This window comes from Corvus cornix, chromosome 2 (assembly GCF_000738735.6).
Source record: "Corvus cornix cornix isolate S_Up_H32 chromosome 2, ASM73873v5, whole genome shotgun sequence".
Lineage (NCBI taxonomy): Eukaryota > Metazoa > Chordata > Aves > Passeriformes > Corvidae > Corvus > Corvus cornix.
In genome coordinates, this window is record NC_046333.1 from 5,814,686 (window position 1) to 5,838,847 (window position 24,162).

The 24,162-nt window shown below is 40.2% G+C and overlaps 1 protein-coding gene across 2 annotated transcripts in view; it reads right to left on the reverse strand.

Annotated features, from left to right (window-relative positions):
• The window catches only part of XYLB (xylulokinase), an 82,540-nt gene extending 58,378 nt beyond the window's left edge, over positions 1–24,162 (reverse strand). The window contains exons 1-13 of one of the 2 annotated variants that reach the window (XM_039549742.1): positions 24,003–24,158; positions 21,643–21,725; positions 20,734–20,803; positions 19,238–19,318; positions 17,898–17,984; positions 16,665–16,793; positions 15,339–15,404; positions 11,496–11,568; positions 5,993–6,111; positions 4,763–4,844; positions 3,690–3,730; positions 3,165–3,280; positions 997–1,112 (exon numbers count right to left, since the gene is read on the reverse strand). In XM_039549742.1, the coding sequence (XP_039405676.1) occupies positions 997–1,112; positions 3,165–3,280; positions 3,690–3,730; positions 4,763–4,844; positions 5,993–6,111; positions 11,496–11,568; positions 15,339–15,404; positions 16,665–16,793; positions 17,898–17,984; positions 19,238–19,318; positions 20,734–20,803; positions 21,643–21,725; positions 24,003–24,047 (1,108 nt within the window). In that variant the 5' untranslated portion in view covers positions 24,048–24,158. Of the gene's footprint in view, positions 1–996; positions 1,113–3,164; positions 3,281–3,689; positions 3,731–4,762; positions 4,845–5,992; positions 6,112–11,495; positions 11,569–15,338; positions 15,405–16,664; positions 16,794–17,897; positions 17,985–19,237; positions 19,319–20,733; positions 20,804–21,642; positions 21,726–24,002 lie in introns of both variants that reach the window. The other variant, XM_039549743.1, reaches the window with a different exon arrangement.

A 24,162-nucleotide genomic window follows, 5' to 3' on the forward strand; every position in this document is an offset into this window, starting at 1 on the left:
TTTAGAATAATTTCTTCCCATTTTCTAAAACACCTGAATTCATTTGTCTTCTAATGAAAAGAGATTCCCGGTCATTTTAATACCCCACAGAGACTGGATTTGACAGACAACATAACAGAGCTTCTAAAAATGAAAAATCTAATCTCATAGTGTCAAGAGGCTCTATCTTAAATTCACTTTGCTAAGGAGTGAAGTCTTCTGTAGCTTAAATATCTACATTTAAAAACTTTGCTGCCTATAATTTTTACATAAATTTTACTCATATTAATTCACACCTGAGATGATGGTGATGATTTCAAACCCTGCTCTGCAATGGGTCCATTTTAATCTTGATTAGACATGTGCTCACTTTTCAACAGCTTATTTCAGAGCTATATATTAGACTTGTTAAACTGTGGGAAAGAAAATAATGTAAAACTTCAAATCCATGGGTTTAATTGTATTTTTAAATTATTTCCATCATCATAATTTTGTTACATTTCATTCACTAACCATAACATGGGGGAAAAAACAGGGATGAAATGATTCTGTGACACACATTGGGGAAAATGCAGGAAATCTGGGCTTTCCTTGACATCATTGCTTTGTACTCATTCATGAACAAGATTCTAGAGTAATGACTGAGAAAGAAATAATATGGGGCTACTTAATTCACTTGGTTTGAGTCTTCAGAAAAAGAAATAAACTTTAATGAAAGCCTCCTTCAGAAATTACTAGTTTCAAACATTCTACAGCTAATATGTTACTAACACCCTTCCAGTGACCAAAGGAGATCCATAAATATAATTTCCTTGGTCAGTGAATATTGAAGGAAAACACTGTAATGACACTTAGGCTGTCAACAGAGCATTTCCAAGAACACATTAGACAATTTCACTGCTCTAGTCAACTTAATTCTTGACCTTTATCACGACCCAAGTAAAAAGCAGGTACAACACCTACAGCAGGATGTGTCTAAGCAAATCCTCAAAGTCCCAGCCCTGCTAAGGTTCATACCCAAGTTTCCATTGTTTCCAGCAACAGTTGATGATAAGGCTTTGGAGAATTCATCCCAGGAGCCTGAAGCACAGTCATCTCTGATCCTCTCTCTCATCAGAGAACCATTCTTAAAACTGAAACACACAAACACACCATATGCATTTTCCAAAATGTTTAGCTCTAAATTTTTAAAGCATTTTGTTCCTTTACTTGATATTATTGTTTAGTTTATCAGCTGAATAAAGCTGGGAAAGTTAAAAGATACAATCACTTCATTATGGAAAGAGATAGAGAAGGAAGAGTGAGATAAGAGAAAACAACTTTTACAGGAGGTGCTGAGGAACACAGTGCAGAGATGGTGATACACATTTCTCCAGTGAGTGAGGTTAGATCCAGGCTGGCAGGCCATGCTAAAGCCAGGCTAGCTCTGAACAGCTGAGACATCTCCTCAGAGAACTGCCCTGACACCACTCTCTCTGAGATAACTCTGCAAGGAGCAGCAGGAATGTCTCCACACTGCATTTATCATTTCAGGAGCATGGTACCTGTGAGGAACCAGCTTGGGTCCAACAAGACTTATGATTCTCTCTGTGCCAGGATCTGGCAAAGGAAAGCACCACAGCCAGTAAACAAACCATGCAGTAAAATATTCATCTCTTCACATTTTATGGTCTTTGCACACTTTACACTGTCACCTTCTTTGTGAATATCACACTCCTGCAAAATACTGCAGTGTTGGACTCGTATCCAGGGGAAAGCAGCTTGAACACTCTCCAGCACAGAGTTACCACAGCAATTCAGCAGGAGAGGCACAGAAATATCAAAAATGAGGGCAAGGAAATCACTGAACATGCTCAGCAGCACCAGCTGAAGTTATTTGAGTTTTCTATACAAATACTCTGCCTGGTAGACCAGGCATTCTTTTTCTACTGAGGGTCCTCTATTAACTCTAATATTCTAGAAATAAAGAGGCATAGGTGCCAAAGGGGCAGTGTCAGGTCAGAAATTACTACAGAGGAGGAACAGGAAGGATTAACTCAGCACTGTCAAGGCCACCACCAAACCACATGTTAAGCTGCAGTGAAAGAACAGCAGTGTAACATTTATTCTGAAAAATGCCTCAGTATCTGCTTTCCTGTTATGAACAGGTTGTTTATATAGCTCTTTTACACAGCAAAAGTAAAGAAAACACTGGGTAGAAGAAAAATGTAAATTAAAAACAAAGCAAGCAAACGAACAACCAACCAACCACACACAACAAAACAAAACAAAACAAAACAAACAAACAACAAAACCTGCTGGGAAATCACACAATAAAACTCAGTAACTTGCAACTGACATCATGTTTCTGAACTCAACTTCATGAACACTGTTCCCACTGTCATCTACTACTGTACAGGTGGGACTCAACAGTACAGCTCCAGGGCAGACTTGAGCTTTGCTGAAGTTTTGAGTTTCAAGCATCTACAATCTAGGGGATTTAGACACAAAATTTATCTATTTATTACTTGCAAATATTTGCCAAAACACTATGACCTGGATTGGAAGTTTTAATCCAGAATACAGTGGTTCAGTGAGGGCAAACACAGGTCCAGACCACCTTTCCACCTACTCGGCTGGCAAGGGGTCAAACTACTCCCAAATCACAGCAGCCAAAAGCTACCATGAGGATCATATTCTCAGCTGGGTTTCTTGAGATCTCAATATTTTCCTCAAGCACAGCCCTAAAACATCCCTGAACAGCATTGATTATGCTTCTCTCTGGAAAGGGAATCTTCACCCACTCCATTATGACCTCACTGGACCACTACAGGAGCACTGAAGTTCCACAGCCTGGTCAGGCTTCATACATTTCACATTCTGTCTCAGCAGATTTGTTATTCCTGTACATTAAATGTATTACCTGAGGTACACAGTGAACTGGCTCTATCTGTATGCCAAAATAATTTCAGCTTTTTATTGCCATGAGAATTTATCCTCCACAACTCTGCAGCTTCAGTTCCTCAAATTAAACAATAGGAATGCTATAACATTGATGGAAATGTTTCAGCAGTAGATTGCCATATACCGTAGAGAATGCTGAATGTTCTATTCATTATCATTTCACAAAAGAAATAAAAAGCACTAACGCAGAGAAAGAAATATATGTTATTGATCCCAGATGTACGAAAAATAAATGATATTACCATAAAAGTGCCATATATGTTTGAGAATCAACAGGATTGCAGAGGATATGACCTTCTAAGGCAGGAGTTGGCTCTTGGATCCACAGAAACAATGTGTCACTTGTGCCAAGGCTAATCTGGAGGGGGAAAAAAATAATTGAAGCCTTATCACAATGTGCATGGAAAGCAATACAGAAATTAAATTAAAACCATTTGTTATTACCACTAATTGTTTTTAAATTACACATTAAGTCAATTGGATTCGTGTTGAAGCTTGCTCTGACTTAGGCTGTCATGCCAGTGAAATACATACTAGATGGAGACTTAGGTTTTAATGTCTGGAGCATTAGTTAAAAATAATCACGAGAGTTTACTTAAAATCTTTCAGGCAGCTTACAGATTGATAGAAATAGAACAAGCATAAATCCAATAAACAGCAAATCAACACTAGCAGGTATGTTTAATTGACAACTGCAGCTATTTACATTTCATGCATTTCAAGTATCCAAGGACACGGACAGTGTTCAGGAGTGAGTTCTGACTTACTGCAATGTCTCCTTCTTGAAGTCTCATCCCTGCCAAGGATGCTGAAAGCAAAAAGAATACCAGGTACAATGGTAGTTCTTTGACTCAATTACAGCCTGTTATCTGAGACACCATAGGACATGACAAACATCATCTCAAAGTACAATATAAATGGCAAATATGCTCCTGATGGCCTTGGGCTATCCACCATAAAAGAGGAGCAAAGCTTTTGGGTGAGGGAGTGATTTTTAATAAAATCAAAAAGCTCAAGACAAAAGACTACAGAACAGCATGATTATCTAATGGTTTATGTATTCAGGTTTTAAATACAGTGGACCCTTGATTAACAACACACTTTAAAGGAGGAACATTCCCACTCCCATCAGATTAATCGCATATTTATTGGACGAAGTAGAATGTGATTTTCTAGAAGAAAAAATTGGACTTTTGGGTAATGCAGAGTTTACCCAACTCCCAGAATATGAATGTAAAATATATCATGATGAAGTGTCTATCATGATTCAGACCTGCACAAGCTACTGTAATACAGGTAAGTATTTATTTTCACAATCTTGAAAAACAGAAAAATTTGCTTTACACTAAAACAGTCTCCAGGATTCAAAAAAACTGACCCCAAATTAACACCTTCCCTTAGAAAATATGAGATCTATCAGTCTGACTAAAGGATAGCTCTAATTTTTAAAGAAAGCCAACAAGGTCCATCTCCACCTTTTTGCTTGAAAAGATAGAAGAGCATTTTTTAAATTCATATTTTCTAAGCTAAAATGTTAGCAGTTCATAGCAGGGATAGTTTCTTATGGGCAGGCAAACAAAAACAGAAAGTTATCAAGAGGCAAATGAATTTACCTCTGATTGCTTGGCAAAAGAGAATTAATTCGTCATACACAGCTTATCCAAGACATTTCTATCTCAGAAGAATCAGTGATGGAAGGGTGCTGGAAAGAGGAATTAATGCTGATAAAAACAATATTCTTTCATTTTATAGGCAGCATCTGAGAACCAGTAAGATTGATTTAGAATTTCAGTACATACATAATCATATCCACTGAATCTTGCACAGTTAATCATCTCACCTGGATTGTCTCCTGTAAATGCTACTATTTTACAGTCTGGGCTAAACCCATAACGCTGACTATAATACGGAGAAATAGGCCCCTAAGGAAAGAAAGAAAAAGGAAAAAAAGCTCAAAAAAAAATGGAATGTAATCTTGCAATATATGACATAATGTATTGTAACATAGAACTGAAAAACCCTAGAGCAGCTACAAGAATAATTTCTGAGCATTTAAAGTATAAATGAATATTTTAAAAATTTTTAACGCACTCTTTTCATTGTTGCTGTTGAGAAGCTCACAGAAATACCCTCAGATTAGATTTTGAAATAGGCTAGCAAATAGCAGCATTTTAGCTTTGGGTCTTTCTTCAGTCATTCACATCAAGTAACGTAAACACATCTATCTGTTTTGCACATATACATGAATATTAATAGATAGAAATTAGAAATTCAATGCAAACATAAGAGGAAACACAACATTAATATACATCACAGAATCAAATGCTCGAATATGACCCCTATTATTTTAGAGGTCAAGAACCATATTTTTATAAGCCACATTTGATAGCCATAGAGAAAAAACAGAAGAAAACTATCCATAAAAAATACAAGGACATCTATAAGGATTTTTTAATATGTTCCTCTCCATTACAGATCAGCAATGAATTCAGAGGGCTCAGTTAATGGGTATCTCCAGTGTCTCACGCTCACCAGCTAAAGAATAGCTGGTTTTGTGCTGGGTAGTAAGACTAAACTCATTTAGTCAGGAGATCTGAGGCTTGATTTGATTTCACCATTATGCTATGTGAACTGAGGAGCTTTAAATATCCCAAATTATTCACAAAGATTACCTCATTAACTCTACAAACAGCTTAAAACAAGATCTCTGGCAGGAAATATAAATGTTGGGTTCTGTTTCTGCAGCAATAAATGCCCGTGCACAACTCTGCAGTGACCAAGGGCTTTGGGGCACGGGAGAGGACCCCAAAGATTCTTATCATTGGAGCATCTACCAAAGAGTCTCTCATAGAGCCCAGGGCATGCAAGAATCCAAGGAGATCAAAGCTGTGATGGGTGCCAGCTAACAGCTTCCAAAAATGTCTGCATTTGCTCTGAAAAACACCTTCACAACACAGCTGGAAATATTAAATCAGCAGTCTTGCACACACAAATACATTCCAAGTGCCATTAGCAGAACTCCCAACAAAGCCCCAGTTGTTGCTTACAACTCTTCGGGGCAGATACATACCAGGACTGAGTGGGATGGTACAGGGCATCCTAGTCTCTCCTCTAATCCAGGAGCACAAGCATCAAGGCAGGACTTTGACCATGCCTTTTCCCAAATCTGCAGCAAGTTCATGCCAGAACCTACAGGACAGATCAAAACAGGAAGTGCATAGGATTAAGCAAAGACCAGAAAATTCCAACAACAGAAAATTTACAGGTGTATGTTTTACATTTAAAAAGAACAGTTTCAGCTCTTCTAAGAATAAAGGATACTGATAATTCAGCCTCTGGAGAGTTTTCACCTGCAAAAGTAGCAGAAAATGCCTCTCTGATATACAGTGCACTAGGCAATTCAGTCATTCACAAATTATGAGTAAAAACAAGAATATCAATGCCTCCCCATCAACTACCCCCCAAATCTTCCACCTTAGACAAGGACTTCACAACAATTAAGCAAAGGTGATGGAGCAATGTCCCTTGAAGATGTGTTGTGCTCAGCAGAGATCTAAAAGTGAAGAAATTCCCCCCTGGGTGGGATGGTTTTACACTACTCTTACCTTTGAGTAGAGTATCCTACAAGCATCTAAATCCATGCTGACTAATCTTCCCCCATATCAATATTTCCCTTTTCAATTTTTCAAATAAAGTCTCTAATTTTGAGGATAATTCGGTATCCAGTTTTGAATACCAGAGCTTCGATTTTCAGGAATGCTGAGCAGCCCAACTGAAATCTGCAAAACCTGCAAGTGTGCAAACCTTTAAAGGCCAGGTTCTGTGAACTGATTTACAGGATGCAAAAAACCTAAATAACTGATTTGGTCACCTATTTCCCCACCAGAACTATAACTTGATCTGAGAAGGCCTGTGCAGTTTTGGTTTGGTTTCTCATTGCTCTTTCCTCAGTTGTTTGTTTTTGGTTTTTTTTCTGGTTTAGAAGTCAATTGAAGTTGGTTAGTGGCCAAATCTATATAACATACCGAGTACTCCACACCCCTGGCTTATGATTCTAAGATGCCTTTAATTGCACATTTCATTTGACTTGAAAATCTGTATTTATTTCTGGTTCGTGCTGTTCAGAGACATAGTAGTCTTATTCTAGATTAATACCATTTTCATTTCAAAGACTGCTTAGCCCACCACTTATTTATCTCAGAAACACAGCCACATCCTCAGTTGAGCACAGTGGAAAACCTGGTATTTCCTTCCATTCAGTACATCTTCAAGCTTTTTAAATCATAAAGATGGTGAAGTTGATGCCACATGCAGTGTCTGTGGAACAAGACTTTGCTTGCAGTGCTGGGATGCAGAGGAAGAAAAGGATTCAACCCCCATCTCAGACAGCACATCACAAGGCTCCAGCAGAGCTTCTGCTCTGAGAAAGATCCTGCAACAAACTCCACATATGCTCTGCTGCTGGTTACTTGAGCACAAATGAGCCCACCCCATCAACTCCCAGCAGAGTTTTTCATACAGGCTTAAAAATGGGTTTAATAGCATTTGTAAACAAACTTTATATTTATCAGTCCAAACCTAAGCACCACCAGCGTGGTCTGGACCTAGTGCTCCACACAGTGTTGTAAACAGAAAAGTGTTGCACACTCGAGCTGAGACACCAGAATAACCCAAGCCAAACAGCAGGATATTTGATTATATTTAATAACATAAAAATAGAATTAATTTTCTCCAAATCAATCAATCCTATTTCAGGCAAATTAAACAGATTTAACATACTTGTCCTATGATGCAACAGCAGGAATTTGATAGAGCAAAAAGTGCAACAACTCTCCCACAGGCAAAGGATGCAAATAACTTTTCTGCCATCAAAATCACTACTACACACCCAGAAAAGGAAAAATGGCAAGAATTATTCCAGCTTCTCTCAGTTCTCTATGGGAGATCGCTCTTGAATCCTGCAATCCCTTCCTTCCCAGGGTAAACTGTGTCCTGACAAGGTAAACTCACCCAGAGTCACCATCTGCGCTTTTCACAAGTAGAGGGTGTGAACAGCCACGTGTTCCATGCTCTCAGGCCTAACAGGGCTTTCTACAAGGAAATACACAAATCTATGCATTTTCCTGGAAAAGTCCATGATTTAAAAGGCCAAGAACACCTTCACCAAACTAAATTAATCAGTGAGGAACAGAATCTTTAAATAAATTGGAATTTTCTACAGAAAAGTTAGCTGTTGTTTTCTGCAGATTTTTTTTAAATCCTTCTTGCTCCACACCCTACAAGCCTAAACAAACATTTCAGCAGTATCTTCCAATGCAATTTTGCAAGATATTAGGGCAGCCTCCAATCTTTCCTGCATAAAGCAGAAAAGCCTCTAACCTTTATAACTGAATGTTTACATTATACAGAAACAACACTTCAGTTTATTGACTGGTAGATGCAGCGGCACAAAGACTTTCATATGCCCTGAGAAAAGAGAGATGAGGTAATTTGCCTCAACCTCAGAAACTCATTTAAAAAATGTGAAACAACTGTTTTAGAAGAACTATTAATCTGTTGGGCTGGATTCATCCTATCCAGCTATTGGCATGGGAACCTCTAGCCAGTGGAAAACAAAAAACAGAGCTGAATGCTCCTCTGATTATATGAGGAGTGATGCACACTGCGTTTCTAACTCTAGCACCTCTGCTCAGGACCTACACCACAAAGTGCAACACTTAAAACCAGCAATAATCTGAGAAGTCAGGGGAGAAAAACAAAATTCAAAGGCAGCCCTTTGACTTGTCACCCCATCAGCAGTGAAGGTCAACAGCCAAGGCCATGGCACAGCAAGAACTGAGGAAAAAGGTCAATTTGTGGATGAATAGAATTCCATATTTCACTGCAAACATCACTGACTTTAAGCACAGAATGACCAGGAGCACAATCAGGACTTGCTAATATTTACTACATATACAAAAGTTTAAGTGCTTGAACACTTGGGGGGAAAAGGAGAATACAAACACTTTCATTACAATGACCCAACGATGCAGACTAACTGGTTTAACTGATCAACAAAGTAAAGATCAATATTTGCATACGTTTATAAGCAGTTAAGTGCATCTGTTTCTGCATTACAGCCCTCTGGATTGCCTTTTCAGTGAGATAAGGCCATGAGCAGCGTAACTGCTGACACCACACAAGCTACAGAAGGAGTAAATTCAGCCCACTACACTCCTTTTGAAAAGGCTTCAGTCCAACACATCCTTTTTTGATAGAACAACAAAACCAAGTATGCTAAGCTACGATTTGCCTAAGGCTCTTAGAAAAGCATTTCAAAAGATAAAGCTTCTCCAGGTCAAGAGCTGAATTGCTGTTCTTTAAGGTGTCTTCTAAAAGAAACAATGCCCCAAGTGTTCAAGTTGTTTAGGTCCCAGATGTACCTTCCTTTTAACATCTGCACAATAAAAATGAAAATCATTCTTCATTCCACTAGAAGGTAATTTCATTTTTTTAAATCAATCACTCAGGGTGCTCAGCCATTCACAAGTGATTTGAACCTTACAAGATTGGACCTTTAAGAAGAAAAGGAAAAAATCCTGAAACTGAATAGCACATTTCCCACAATAACCTACAAATTTAGAGAGATAAGTTATTGTGTAGAGCTAAACAATTTGACATGGTCTTTTAAAGATGATATGACCTGAAGTTAAACCTACAGAAATGAAGAATAGGTCTATTATCTGAATATTATTTTGAGAGATGCATTTTAAACTACAATACACAGGTGCAAAGTAAAAGATCAAGTGAATTGCAAGAAATTATAAGTGACAGGTAAACAAGTTTTTCAGCTGCATCCAAATAACTACTGCATTTACTGTACTTATATTTTATTACTGGAATTAGAATTCTCTCTCATTATATTAACAGAAGAAAGGAATGAATGAGGCAAAATATAGCTTACAATGCCAAAAAATCTTTTGTCTTGTAAAGAGAACAGTAACACCCTGCTTAGTTCTCTTATCTTTTTTCACAGAAAGATTTAATAATCGTACATGCTCTGAACAGCACATAACATTTATTCAAGCTCTGTAAATATCCATAGGTCTAACAGAACAGGCTCTCCTGGAGCTGTTTGAAAAATGTGACTCATTTTCTAAGAAAATTTTCCAATTATGGAAATTTTAATTTTCTTTACTTTAAAATATTTTGTTTTCCAACAAATTTTCATGTTCTGAAATTGGAGAAGCATGGCTTTCCTTCACTTGCTTCCAAGAAGAAAAGGAAAAGTAACATTATCAAAAAATAAAAAAACGAACTCAAACCAAAGATATTTTTAATGCTTATAATTTTAAACATTCCAATCAAAATTAACACTTCACTCTCATTGAAAAATAAAAAATCAGTATGTTTCTTTATCAGAAAAAGCACCTAAAGATCTCACTATCTCTCTTTGAAATACAGTGGGTGGCTGAGCAACTCAAGTGCTCAGTATTTGGACCTGCTGAGGAGCAAAGTGCAAACCTCCAAAGAGTTCTTGTTGCCAATAATACACAAAAATATAAAATTCAGCTGTGAAATACTTGGCTAAAAGGACAGGACCAGAAAACAGATATAATAATCTCAGAAGTGTTACAAAATAAGCGTGGATTGCCTTGCCATTTCTGAGGTCTCGAGTATAACTGATAGCAAGTAAGTTGTCCATTAGCTTAAATTGAGGTGCCTTGTCTTTTCCTGTAAGATTTGATGGAATAACAAAGGAGAAAAAGCAAATTGGTCTTAACACACGGGTGTCAACCATGTCTCTATAATGCAAAAATTCCATAGAGAGCCTTGTTATCTAACCTTTCAGCTCTGAAATGTATCTTCTCTTAGTTTCAGAGCAGAAATCAGAAATGCTATTTAGAAATAACAGCACAGCTCCCAGGAAAATGCTCTCCTTTGTAACTGCCATTTTAAATTGCCATTTAAAAGCTGGATAACTGAGATAACACACAACAGAAAAGAGAGACAGTAGTCTTGTCAATTTTTTTGTCTTTGTTATGATGAAAAGAGAGATAGAAGATTTTTTTTTTACTGGGTTTAGTACTTTTTTGCTTTATTTATGCTTTTTTTCCTGGTTCATTTTGAAAATATACTTCTGTTGTAGATTCATACTCCAGTTAGGTGGGGAAAAAATTATCACAGTATACATCATGTTCACATCCTGTGCACCTCTGAGAAACCAGCAAAACCAAAGAACAAATATCAGAATTCTGAAGTTTAGTTTAAGATTCCACAACTTTCTGATGCCTCTAAAAGATCTTTCACCACTCCTTTATACATCACAAAATAATGAAAAAAGCTATAATTGCATTTAAGAATCTTTTCTGTGGATCCATTTGATAGAAGTGGGAATCAGTAGGATGGGGATTGATAAGCACAGCAAACAACAAACTGAAAGGAGCAATTTAGTTTAAAATCTAATATACTTGTAATTGCAATTTAAAGACTGAAAACATATACCATAGACCTTGTCCCTCACCTGTGTAAGCCGGGGATGGAAAGGAAAATTTCCTTGTTAAATTGTTACTATGAAAAAAGCCCACACTTACCATCACTGTAATCAATGGGTGCATAAGTTCCTAGGAAAAGGGAAGCTGCAAAGCTACTGACCAAAGAGATTCTCTGCAAAAAAAAAAAGTGAGAAATAGTGAGTCCCATCAGTATTCACTTCCAAGAAAGTAACTGGAAATCAAAGAGATTAATTGGAAACAGCAAATGTTAATAGATGCTTAAAGTTAGGCCCAGAAAGCACACAAAAATACACCTAGGAGGATTATTCAGTTCTGACCATCGCAGTAATCCAGCACATATCAATCTAAAAGTAACCCCATGATAAAAGCCGTTAATAGCTCTGCCTTCTGAAACATGCAAAGCACATGTATGTTAGCATACTCTGTGTTAGCATGAATCCACTTCTGTCTATCACAGAAATTCATTTCAAACAAAAAAACTTTCTAAGGAAAAAAAAATAAGCCAAACAAAAAACCACACACGCACAAAAAAAAAAAAACAACCATAGAAAACCACCTGTGTGTTGATGACAGGGGAAATGCCCAGAACAATGCTCTGCCCCACCCAGAGCACAGGTCTGTAAGCTTTTAGAAGCTCTGCCAAGGCTCTTCAAGCACCTTTAACACCTCTGTGTGACCCCTTGCCTTCCTTCCAGCTGAGACCCCAGACCTCCCAGCAGTTACTCCCAGGAGCTGGTAATAACCAGCTTTGAACTGAACCATTGCCTGCAGCTCTGCCTCAGGGCATGCTCCACCTGCATGAAATCCAGAAATCTGTAGGGCTGGCCAAAAAATGCCCCACATGACACAAGACACTGATCCACCATGAACCTGCTTCCTCTTCACATCTGCTGTGTGAACTACCGAGTTAACCAGCCACCACCGGGCTTCCTGCACGATCAAGTATTATCTATTCCCAGAATCTGGCACAAAAGCAGACAAATTCCTCATTCTGTGGTGTGACTTGCTCAGAAGAAATACAGCTGTCACCCAATAACTAAACAGAATCAAACCTCTGCTGGTGGAGCGAGCCAGCAATGACAGGTTTTTTATTAATGATCACAAAACCACTGCTTCACACAGCATTCAAGGACAGCCTATAGCCAGAGATCTAAGAGATGGCTGTAATGACCAGGAAATTTAATGATGCACTTGCTCTTCGTGCATCTCTCCCCAGGAATACATCACATTGTGCTCAGATAACAAAGGCCTACCTTCTGTGGTGCCCCAGTGGGCACTAGCTGCCTGAAATGGAAGGAAAAAAGGATGAAGTTAAACTGTGAATCAGCCAGCCAGTTTAACAAGCTGACCTACAGAAGCAAAAATATCCACCCCCCACATGTCATTGAGATTGCCACGCTGTTAAGTGCTCCTTGAGGGTCCCCAAGAGCAGCTCTGGCAGAGAGCTGTATGTGCTTGAACACATCTTGCATAAGCTTTACTGCTAAAAGTTGCCATCAGTTCAAACAGCCCTCAGAGTCTGAAGTTGGTCTGACCAGTTCTCAGTTCCACGGACCCACTTCCCCCCATTAACATATCTTTCTCTAAATTAGTCTTAAACTTATGATCAGACCCTATTAGTGTTCTGTTTCATCTCATACCGTACTAGTTACAATGAGAATGTAAAAGAAAAGAAGGAAATAAAACTAAAAATTAAGCATTCTCCCATAAAATAGAGAGTCAACTTTGCAACTCACTTTCTCATGAAATGAACTGCTTCATACAGGGGTGAGATTTTAAAAAAAAAAAAAAGATTATAATGCTATCAAAAACTGAAGTAATGGAAAACCAGGAACATCCTGGCTTCATGGGTCTGGATGTTTGGCATATTCTAATCACAGGACAGGAGTCCTTCTCTCATTCACATAGTTTTTTTCATGGAGTTTTCACTTTGCTTCAAACCATGGCATTTCAGTCACAGCTAGATGCAGAGTCAACAAACTGAAATAGTAACGGAATTGCAAGCTGATTTCTGAAAATTAAAAATCAGGAGGAAACCAACAACACAATGCAATTAAAATGTAATAATAGAATCAAAGTTAACTCCTCAGTGGAAAATGAAAGCCACTTGTCCTTGTTGAAGTACAGGAGGTTCACACAGCCCCACCTCTCCAGCCTGCCCAGGTCCCTCGGGATGGTGTCCCTTCTCCTCAGCACCAACTGCCCCATGCAGCTTGGTGTCGCTGGCAAACTTGCTGAGGGTGCCCTCAACCCCGTTGTCCACGTTGTGACAAAGCTGTTTAACAGCACCAGTCCCAATTCCAGCCCCTGAAGAACAACACTCATCACTGGTCTCCACTTGGACATTGAGCCACTGACCCCAACTCTTTGAGTGTGGCCACCAAGCCAATTCCTAATCCCCAGAGCGCTCCATCTGTCAAATCCATTTCTCTCCGGTTTAGAGACAAGGATCCTGTGTTGGACAGTGCTGAACACTTTGCACGAGCCCAGGTAGCTGACATCAGTTGTTCTTCCTCCACAAACTCTGTAACCCCATCATAGCAGGCACCAGATTCTTCAGGCACTGTTTTCCCTCAGTGAAGTCATGGTGTCTGTCACCATCACCTCCTTATGTCCCGTGTGTCTCAGCACAGTTTCCAGGAGGATCTGCTCCATGACCTTGCCAGGCACAGAGGTGAGACTGACTGGCCTGTGGCTCCCCAGGTCTTCTTTATTTCCCTTTGTAAAAATGGGGTTTATGTTTCTCCTTTTCCAGTCAGTGGGAACTTCACCAGACTGCCACAACTTCTCAAATACGATGGACAGTGGCTTAGCCACTTCATCCACCACTTCCCTCTGAACCCATGGATGTATCTCACCAGGTCCCATGGACTTGTGCACCTCCAGGTTCCTTAGATGGTCTTGAATGTGATCTTCTCCTACACTGTCCCTGCCTTTGCCTGCTGTGACTCAGGTGATGTGGCTGGAGCTCTTACCAGTGAAGGCCAAGGCAAAAAAGTCATTGAGTACCCAGCATTCTTCATAGCCTGGGTAACCAGGTCTCCCACTTCCTTTTGGAGAGGGCCTGCATTTTTCAAAGTCTTCCTTTTACCACCAATGTACCTATAAACGCTTTTCTTGTTGCCCTTGATGTCCCTAGACAGATTTAACTTTGTCAGGGCTTTAGCTTCCCTAACCTGATCCCTGACTGCTCAGACAACCTCTCCGTATTCCTGCCAGGCTACTGCCTTTATTTCCACCTTCTGTAGGCTTCCTTTTTGTGTTTGAGTTTGTCCAGGAGCTCCTTGTTCATCCACACAGGCCTCCTGGTGTTTTTGCCTGACTTAATCTTTGCTGGTATGCATCACTTCAGAGCTTGAAGGAGGTGATCCTTGAATATTAACCAGCTTAGGAAAGCCTGTATCCCTCCATTCCAACACTTCAGGAGGCATCCCACCATGGCTCCACGGTGCCAATAGGGTCATAACTCTCTAACTCCTGTTTATTCCCCGTGCCACGTACGTTTGAACAGAGGCATTTAAGCTGGACCCCCAATGAAGGTGACTTTACTGGCTGCTGCTGTCCTTCAGGTGCTCTCTTGCTGACCTGCCATCCCTCTCCAGGCTCTGGGTATCTCTTTCTGATAGTGGCACCAAATTGGTAGGAGTGGGATTGAGGTTCACCTCCCCCAGCAAATTCAGTTTAAAACTCTATTCAGCAGCTTGAGAAGTATAACACGCAGAATTGATTTTATCTGCCTAACTATTAATAATGTAACAAAATTAAAAAATAAAATAATGAAATTTTCTATTTTCATCCTAAATTCAAACACAAGAATCAAAATAATCTTTAGCAAAAAGGTTGGTAAAAACATCTGCACAAAATTAATTTTAAAAGATTTTCAAATCTGTTTTCCAATAAGAGAATTGAAGATAAGCCAACCTCAGTTTGCTTGTAGACCTCAGGATTCTGGCTGTAAATCTTTGCTATCTGGTTTCCTGTAAAACGCTGAGAAAGAAATGCAAATGCTTAGAAACACAAACCCTAAATGGAGTCAATAATCATTAACTCTGTGTAATGAGTTCAGAACATTGCACTTTGGATATTTAATTTGCCTGATGCATGATGAAAGTCAGTGCACAGCAGGCAATCTGCACTAAACAGGGTATAACACATAGTCTCATTATGAGAATTTTGTTCACCTTTTGAAAAAAAGGCATGTGGAAAAGCATTACTATCCATAATTTACATTTCAGAAATGACAGTTCAATGGAATGAATCACACTTATTCTATGCACAGGAACCAGCACAATTCAAATGCTGCCTTCAAATCCTTGAAAAGGTTTAAGCTACACAATCTATGTACCTGCCTGTGAGGCAGGTGAATTGAAATTAAAGCAGGAAGTTTTGTACTCAAAGCAGAAACTCCAGCAGAGGCTAAAACCAGATACAAGAATATTTATTCTTCATTGACATATTATGTCAAATAGCCAAAAAACCTTCTAGCACTGAAACCTTAACATTTAGCAAGTGAAAAATAAACTGTTAGTGATTTTAACTGATTTTAACATTAGCCATAAACCTTGCATGATGATTCAAAAACAGAAACATCAGTTTGGGAGGTTAAAGACTGATTCTGTTGAACCAAGAGTATGAGCAGCCAGGTGCTGAGATGCCTGGAGGGCAGGCCTGCTCCCACTCCATAACTCATTGTCACAGTTACAAGGAGGGAAGAGTCAGGAAGAGGAGATGAGTGACATTGTATCTGTGACAGTGTCCCAAACCTCTGAAACACTTCTCTTAGGTCAACAGCTGCTTGTTAGCCTCCAGGAAAAATTAAAAGGCCAATATTTTAATTGCAGAAGTATCCTAGAACAGGTTATCCACAAATAGGTGGATGGATTTCCCCTAAATAAACCTGGAACACAAACTGGGTTTCCATCCCCATAGAAATGTGGCTACACAAGATGCCCCCAGGGGACAACCAGGCCCTGAGACTTTAAGCATGGCCACCAAACACTGTATTTGGGAACCACTGGCCAAATGCTCACTCCAACTGCCTCCTGAAGCAAAATTTCCAGTTCATTTCACAAATTTCCGTATCTTCCTTTGTGAGACTAATGCAAAGCACAGTATGGTTGGAGTTTCTTCAAAAGCTCTGCCTTTCATAGTTAGTGGATGATGGTTACCTGCTGCAGATCCCTGTGATGACAGAATTGGTTCTATCACAGGATTCTGCTGGGAGCTTTCTCCCCATCCATTCCTTACCTCATAGGCCCGGGAGCCAGTGACACTTGCCAGCTGCTGGGCTCCCCCCACGGCTTTCTCCAGCGCCCTGCACTGGGAGGCTGTGCTGGAATCCATCCAGATGGGACTGTTACTGACTGAAAAACAGCCCTGAAATGAACAACACCCTTTGTTAGGAAGTCTGATCTCTGAGAAGTCCCTGCTAGAGTAATAAAAATACAGCAGCCATATGTATCAGCTCACAGCTCAGTTCTCTGACATGCCTTCTGCCCTCCTCTCAACAATTACAGAAAGCAGAATGTTGGCCAGTGATGGTAAGTTCAACCCAAATTTTGCATCAGAGGGAAGCAACATTCTTTTTCTCCTGTCACTTCACAGCCCCTACAGCACAATGTCTCAGTACATCCTCTGGTAGCCAAAGCCTCATCCCCTTTTAGAACTTCTCTGCAAACCATCAGATTAACTTCCCACAGCTCTACTAACACATTTCTCTTTAATGCTTGGCATAACCCTTTTGAAATACAACTGAGGCTTAATACACCATTTATTCCAGCATTTTAATGCCATTTCCATGAGTTTTGCACAGATGAGACGGTTCCAAAACTAGTGATTTAACACATCAGTCTCCCTTTCAACATACATCTGTCCTTTCTGACCCTGAAGTAAGTAAGGGTCTTCCAGGGGAAAGCTGATTCCTCCCAATTTTTCTTTTTAAATAAAAGCTTTGTCAAGTCTGTGTTCAAAGCTTGCAAATCACACACATACAAAATGTTGAGGTTCAACAAGGTACTTGGTTAGGATTTTAAGTCCACACAGCATTACACATCCATCCCTTCAGAGGTAAGTGTAAGCTGCTTTTTTTAATAGATATATTTTCTTATGAAATCACTTGCACATCATTCAAGGAATCTCAGGTACAACTGTCTTTTTTACCACAATTTTTTGTTAATACAAATATATTAAAGAATTTAAAATATTTACAGATTGTTCACAAAAATATTACATTTTCTAGAACAACAGGCTGTTACTCTGACACTGAAAGATTCTGGGACACCTACTGGCACCTGTAAGCTTTGAAAGCAACACATACTGTCATTCAGGAGAAAATGAAATGTCAATAGCCTTGCAACTAAAGGAATAACTACTACATTTCATTTATGCAACCCAGCCAAACTAGAGGAAGGAGAAAAGCAATGTGTAAGGATCAGGAAAAGGACAGTGTAGCTCTTCCTTCAGAGCTGTTGTGCACCTTACCTTTAGTGACTGATGTAAAGGCAGTTCAGATGATGCATTCTTTAAAATCTGGATGCTTCCTTTTTTCCAGTACACACTCCCATGTTGCTGTAGGAAATACAGAAACAGGAGTTGGAGATGCCCTCCCAAGCTTCAAAGTTCATATTCTGATCCTACACTCTAAGGAACAAAAGAACTTTCTCCAAACTAGTACCCAAAAATGCTCCTTTTGAAATCAAGGGTCTCATAAAAAAATCTTTAAGACTGAGCAAAGCAGACACTAAACCAGAATATTATTTTGAACTACAGCATCTTCTCGTGGGAACTATTATTAAACTGCTAATGGCATTAGATACTTATTTGAGGGTTCTTTGAGCTGTAGCCAGGGCTCCACAGTCAAGATTTAGTTCTGGGCTATTTCAGCACAGTCCCCTGATCCATCAGTTACAAGCCTGCCCACCTTGCTGGAGGGTGGGCAAAATAAAGGGAATATGGGCAGTCTGGAAATACGCTCCCTTTTTTAACTTGAGGTAGGGTTACTTGGCAGTCCCCAACTTCTGCTCCACTGAAAAATTCTTAACAGAGCCTTGATACCAGCTCTGATTTTCAGACACTTTGCTCAGACTTTCAACTGCAATCAATGAAACATGGAGATAAAAGCAAGGGTTTTGATTAATTAGCCCCAGATACATCAAGATGAATAACCTAAACCTCGCATGTCAGAATTAGCTATTGCTTTGGTGCTGTCCTCACCCTGAATAACATCTGTGAAAGTTATAAAAGCCTTTGTTGATTCATTGGAGTACTAGGAGGAGACTGGCTAACTGACTAAATGTCAGGGTGGGTTTTATAAATCTCAAAAAAAGGCATTATGCACTACAGGCTAAATCACGGCAGCATTTTTGTCATTTCTGCATCAAAGACTCCCATCATTTGGGTTTTGTTGTTTTTGGGCAGATCCCTGCCCTAGCCAAAAAAAACTGCTCAGTGGGATGTTACTGTGCTTTTAGCAAACTGTGCTCCTTTCTGTTTTTTCCACCCCATTTTCCACAAGCACCTGGATCTGCTGAAATTCAAAATGAACAAAAAATTAAAACAATGGGAAGCCAAGCAGTTCTGCACTACACTGATCTAAACTACACTGCAAACCTCATCCTCCACTCCCACTATCTTCTAGTGATTGCTTTGTGTGCTTCAGGTGTCAAGCTCCCCTGAGGAGTGTCTATGGATGCTTACAAAAAAATTTAGATCTTATTTTATTCCATTACAGTCTTCTGCAATACAATTGGTCAAATTTATCACTCTACCTTACACTCCATCAAAGAAATACATTAAAACAGAACTTTTCTTTATAAACTAACCTGGCCAGCACCAGACAAAGCTTTGACTTGAGAGAAGTTAAAGCCTGAAGACCTCATCTTTTCCAAGATCATATCCAGAGCCTACAACAACAAACAGAATCAAGAATGACAGTAACGAGCTCTCAAATTATGCATACTCACAATATGGAATTAAACAGTAAATTCATGTCATCACTGATAAGAGTTCATTGGCAGATAATGAAAAATTAGCTAATGACTATGGACTTCTCAAAAATCTGCATAAATTAATTTATTAAGTGAGAGTCCATAAAAGAAAAGTTGAGTCACACAGGGGAAAAATATGATCTTTAAAGAAGCTGAATCACAAAGATCCATTCTTTGAATCCTAAATAAGAGGCAAAAATTAAAGAATTCCAATTCATTTAAAAGCACTTTTAAGAGTGCTAGACACAAAGCAAGATTATCTTTTTCCGTTCTTATTTTTGAAAATCTATGAAATCTTAATGGGGTACACCCTGCACCCCATCCTACAAGACATTAGGTAACCTCAATACCAGTACCCCCAGTGTCAGCAAATTCACAGAGTCTTTAACAGAAGGCTAATTCAAGTGATTTTAGCACTTCAAGCACACAGGTAAATTTTGTTCTTGACACATTTTTCTGAAGTTTAAAAATTAATCTAGCTTTAAATAGTTTAATTTAGATCAGCAATTCCCAGACTCTCTTGACAAATGGACCACTGCAAGACTTCCAAAGAAACATCATATATACCTGTATCATCATATTATTAATTTAATAATTACAACCGTTCTTCTTCATTATGGTTCAAAAAACCAACTGCAAGCAAATTTACCAAACCTTTGTCAGCTACTGTGGATTACCAGCTGGGAGTTCTGTGACATTTCATATATTTTAAGTATTCAAATTCCTCAAGTAAGACAAATTTACATAGTACCATGTGAGATTAAGTGTTGTAGAATCTTCACAGAAGTAAGGAAGGCCTTATTTTAAAATTTAAAAAAAAAAAAAATGCTGTACTTCAAAATAAACATCAGCCAAAGTTACTGGGAATTAGTGAATAAATTGACCTTTCACCACTTACGAGTTGCAACATCAATTGGTAAACAAAGCTTATTCTAAAAAAAATAGTTTAAGTAACCTGGGTGCTACAAAAACACAGATTTAAGCAAGGCAAAGTGACAGCTGCCCCATTTGTGTATGAGGGAAAAAAAACACCAATAGTCTTTTTTTCAAATGAGGGAAAGTCAGGAAGGAATTTTTCACACACAGAATGCTCTAATAGTAGAGGGTGAAGAAACAAACAAAAAAACCCATCAAAATGTTAGCAACTTCTACTATGTTTGTTGATAGCATTACTATTTGCATACCAAAGACACAGAACAACACTTCAAAGAAACAGAATGTAAGCAAAAGGACTATGTTGATTTGAGTGATGACTTCCACTATTGCTCAGAATAAACTTTCATTTCTGTAACAGCAAGGGAAACGTTCAACCATATAAAGTTTGTTCATACCTTGACCCACATAAGCACTGGTGAAGTGACTGTCAGTCTGTCACTGTGAATATAGACTCCACCTTGAGTCCTAAGGAAAAACAGGATTTTATCTTGGTAAATTCAGCAACTTTTTTTCCCTGCCAAGCAGAGTTCTTCAAGTTTATTAATGACCAAGGAGAATTTGCAATGCTTTTATGTTAAGAGCAAGGATTGGTATTTGAAACATGAAAAAGTAAAAGCCAGCTCTTAGGAGGTGACATGTTTGACCCAGTTGCAAAGTAAGTAATTTTCAAGAAAAGGCCCTGATCCTGAAGCAAGATCTGTGACAGAATCCATTGCTGATACTGCTCATTGGCTCCATGTAATTCATAGTTCTTTCTGTCACAATTAGTGACTTGAACCCCAAAGATGAAGTTCAATTTCGCTGTTAAATCATCAAGTAAGTGTATTTTATTGAAGCTTGTGACTGAAGGATGACATTTATCAATGCTAGTCTATTGTTTAAGTAAACAAATACTGCCATTCTACATCTTATTGTGAGATTTGAACAACTGAATTTGCCTCCAAATGCCTTTTAGATGTTCCCCTCAAGTAATTTACTTGCTGTTCTGAGAGCATCCCACCCAGTCATGTCCACAAGCCTGAAGTCACAAAAGAAAAAAAAAAAAAGGTTTGTTTATATATAACATTTTGGGGTCTATTTTCTTAATTTATTTCCTGTTGGGAGCTCTTGTCATATTTACATGCAAGGAAGGCAAGAGCATATACTACCTTTGCAGAGTGGGAAACATGAACATGGCATCATGGACCTTTTTCCATGCCTCCATACATATCAATGAGACCAATAGGGCAACAGTCCCCTCACCCCAATCTCCAAAGCTTTAAATTACATTATTCAAGTAAAATATAAAATATAAAAAGCCTTACTTAAATTCCGGAAGGTCCTTATCAAAATGAACATTATCCTCATAAATGACCCTCAGCTGTTCATCAATAGCGATGACTTTCAACTAGGAGATATAAAACAGGAAGTTAACAAAATCTTGCAATAATTGAATAGCACTCATAAGTCATTTATAATAATTTAATTCCCACAGACAAAATGGAAAAAAAAAAGATCACCCCAAGGCATACAACTGACTGAAAGTATGGGCATAATTTTACATTAAACAAGTTATTATGTGAATTTCTAGCATGTCACCAATTCAGCAACATGTAGTTTTGTTTGTATTTCCTCTCCCCATTCTCTTTCTCCTGTAATTCACAAGATCGAGCTACAGGCATGTGCTAAAGAACAGCAAACATATCACCAGGTTCATTGCTTGCATCACAGTAGCCAGTTTTCCCAATTTCTCCAAAGAATACAGTATCTTAGATTAAAGATGCCTTCTTTTTTTTTCACCTCCTTTTTTTTGTCCCATCTTACCGAGGAAGCTTACAGACCCCTTAGGGTACCTTGAACACCTTCTCTGCTCCCCAGAAGGTGAGTAAATCAAACTCTACCCATTTGGCAAAGCTCAAAGGGCATTACATAAGTGTATTGTCAGCTTCTGCAACATATGGAAATCAACATCCCCAACTCCATAAAGCTGAGCCTTCTTGTATGCATGAATTAGAAGGGTACCACAACCTTTCCTCATCTATCTTAAGTTCACATAGTTCTGAAGAAAGACAGTAAGAGCCAAGAAGAAAAGCAAGAAGGTAGGTCACATTCTGTGCCTCTTTTGACCAGGGAGAGAGTGCAAACTGCTGCTAAAGGAACTGATGAAAAAAAAACCCTACAAAGACTGTCATCTCAAGGAGCTGCATTCAAATAACAAGGCCTTCCCCATTTTTACCATAGCAGTGTAGGGCCATTATCTATGCCCTGGCACAACTCATTACCAACCTGCACTAGCTTAAAAATGGCTCTGACCCACTGTAGCCTAATTGGCTCTCCTCTTGCAGCATGTCCCTGTAAAAACACTTGATCGACCTAACCTGGATGTGTCTTTTCAAGCTCCCAAACTTCAGCACAACCATAATGGCAATTTATGTCCAAACACCTATTTTTAACATATTCAGGCCTCTGCACAACTTGGGCACAGTTTCTATTCACAGTGCAGCAATACCCGGCTGTGCCGACAAAGCAGAATTTCAAGCAGCAACCCAAAGATCCAGGTTCACAGTCTTGATTCACACAAGGACACTGGGAATCTGGGTTTGGGTGCAAATCCCAGCTCCTATAGCAGCGGGCAGAGGGGTCTTCAAGCAGCCTGCATAGAGAGAAGGGCCACAGCACTCATTTCCAGGATTTAACTCATCCCTGGCAGGATGGGGAAGCAGGACACATTCGGACACACAACCCACTGCTTCAGATGGGGCAAGCAGAAAGGGATGAAGGGTGCATTTATGCAGCTGAAGGGGACATGAGAACAACCAGGTACATGCACTCTCTGCAGGCCACAGACATCTTAAAACACACGAAGTGCTGGGAATTATTATGGCCATAAACTAAAACACAGGAAGTTCCACTTCAAATAGAGGAAGAACTTTGTTACATGGACAGTGGCAGAGCACTGGAACAGGATGCCCAGGGAGGACGTGGAGTCTCCCTCTTTGGAGACATTTCAAACCCACCTGGATGTGGTCCTGTGTCACCTGACCCTGCCTTGGCAGGGGGTTTGAACTGGATGATCTCCAGAGCTCCCTTCCACAGAGTCACAGAATCGGTCAGGTTGGAAGGACCACGGTGGATCATCCGGTCCAACCTCCCTGCTTTAGTAGGTTCGTCCCAAAGCACATGGCACAGGATTGTGTCCTGACATCTACTGACTACCTCCAGGGAGGGAGACTCCACAACATCTGTGGGCAGTCCAACCCTAAGAACTGTGTGATTCCGTCATTCTGTGAATAATTTGGCATCAGCCGTGTCAGGCTGCAGCGGGTGCGAGCCCCGGGCAGGGAGTACCGACCGCCCCGCTGCCCGGAGACCCGGCCGGGCCCGGCACGGCAAACCCGCCGCGGGGAGGAGGAAAGCGGGGACGGAAGGCGCGGGGAGGGGACGGAAGCGGCGGAGAGGAGGAAGGCCTGGACCCGATCTTGCACGGCGGCCGGAGCAGCGCCGAGCGCATCCCCCGCATCCCGCCGGGGCAGCCCCCGCACCCGCCGCGTTCCGGGCCTGCGTTCGGAGCCGTCCCGGGCAGCGCAGCCCCGCAGCGGGCAGGGCCCGGAGCAGCCAGGGCAGCCCCCGGCCCCGCCGCCCGGCCGAGACGGGGAGAGGAGGGGCGGGGGAGGCGGCGCGGTACCTGCTGCGTGCTGAAATCCCAGCCCAGGTAGCAGGGAGCGGCCATGGCACGGCACGGCCCTCGCCCTCAGCCGGGAGCCGGGGCAGGGACCGCGAAGGGGGCGGCTCTGCTGGCCCGGCCTCCCCGGGCAGGAGCCGCCGGCCCGGCCCTGCGGAACGGC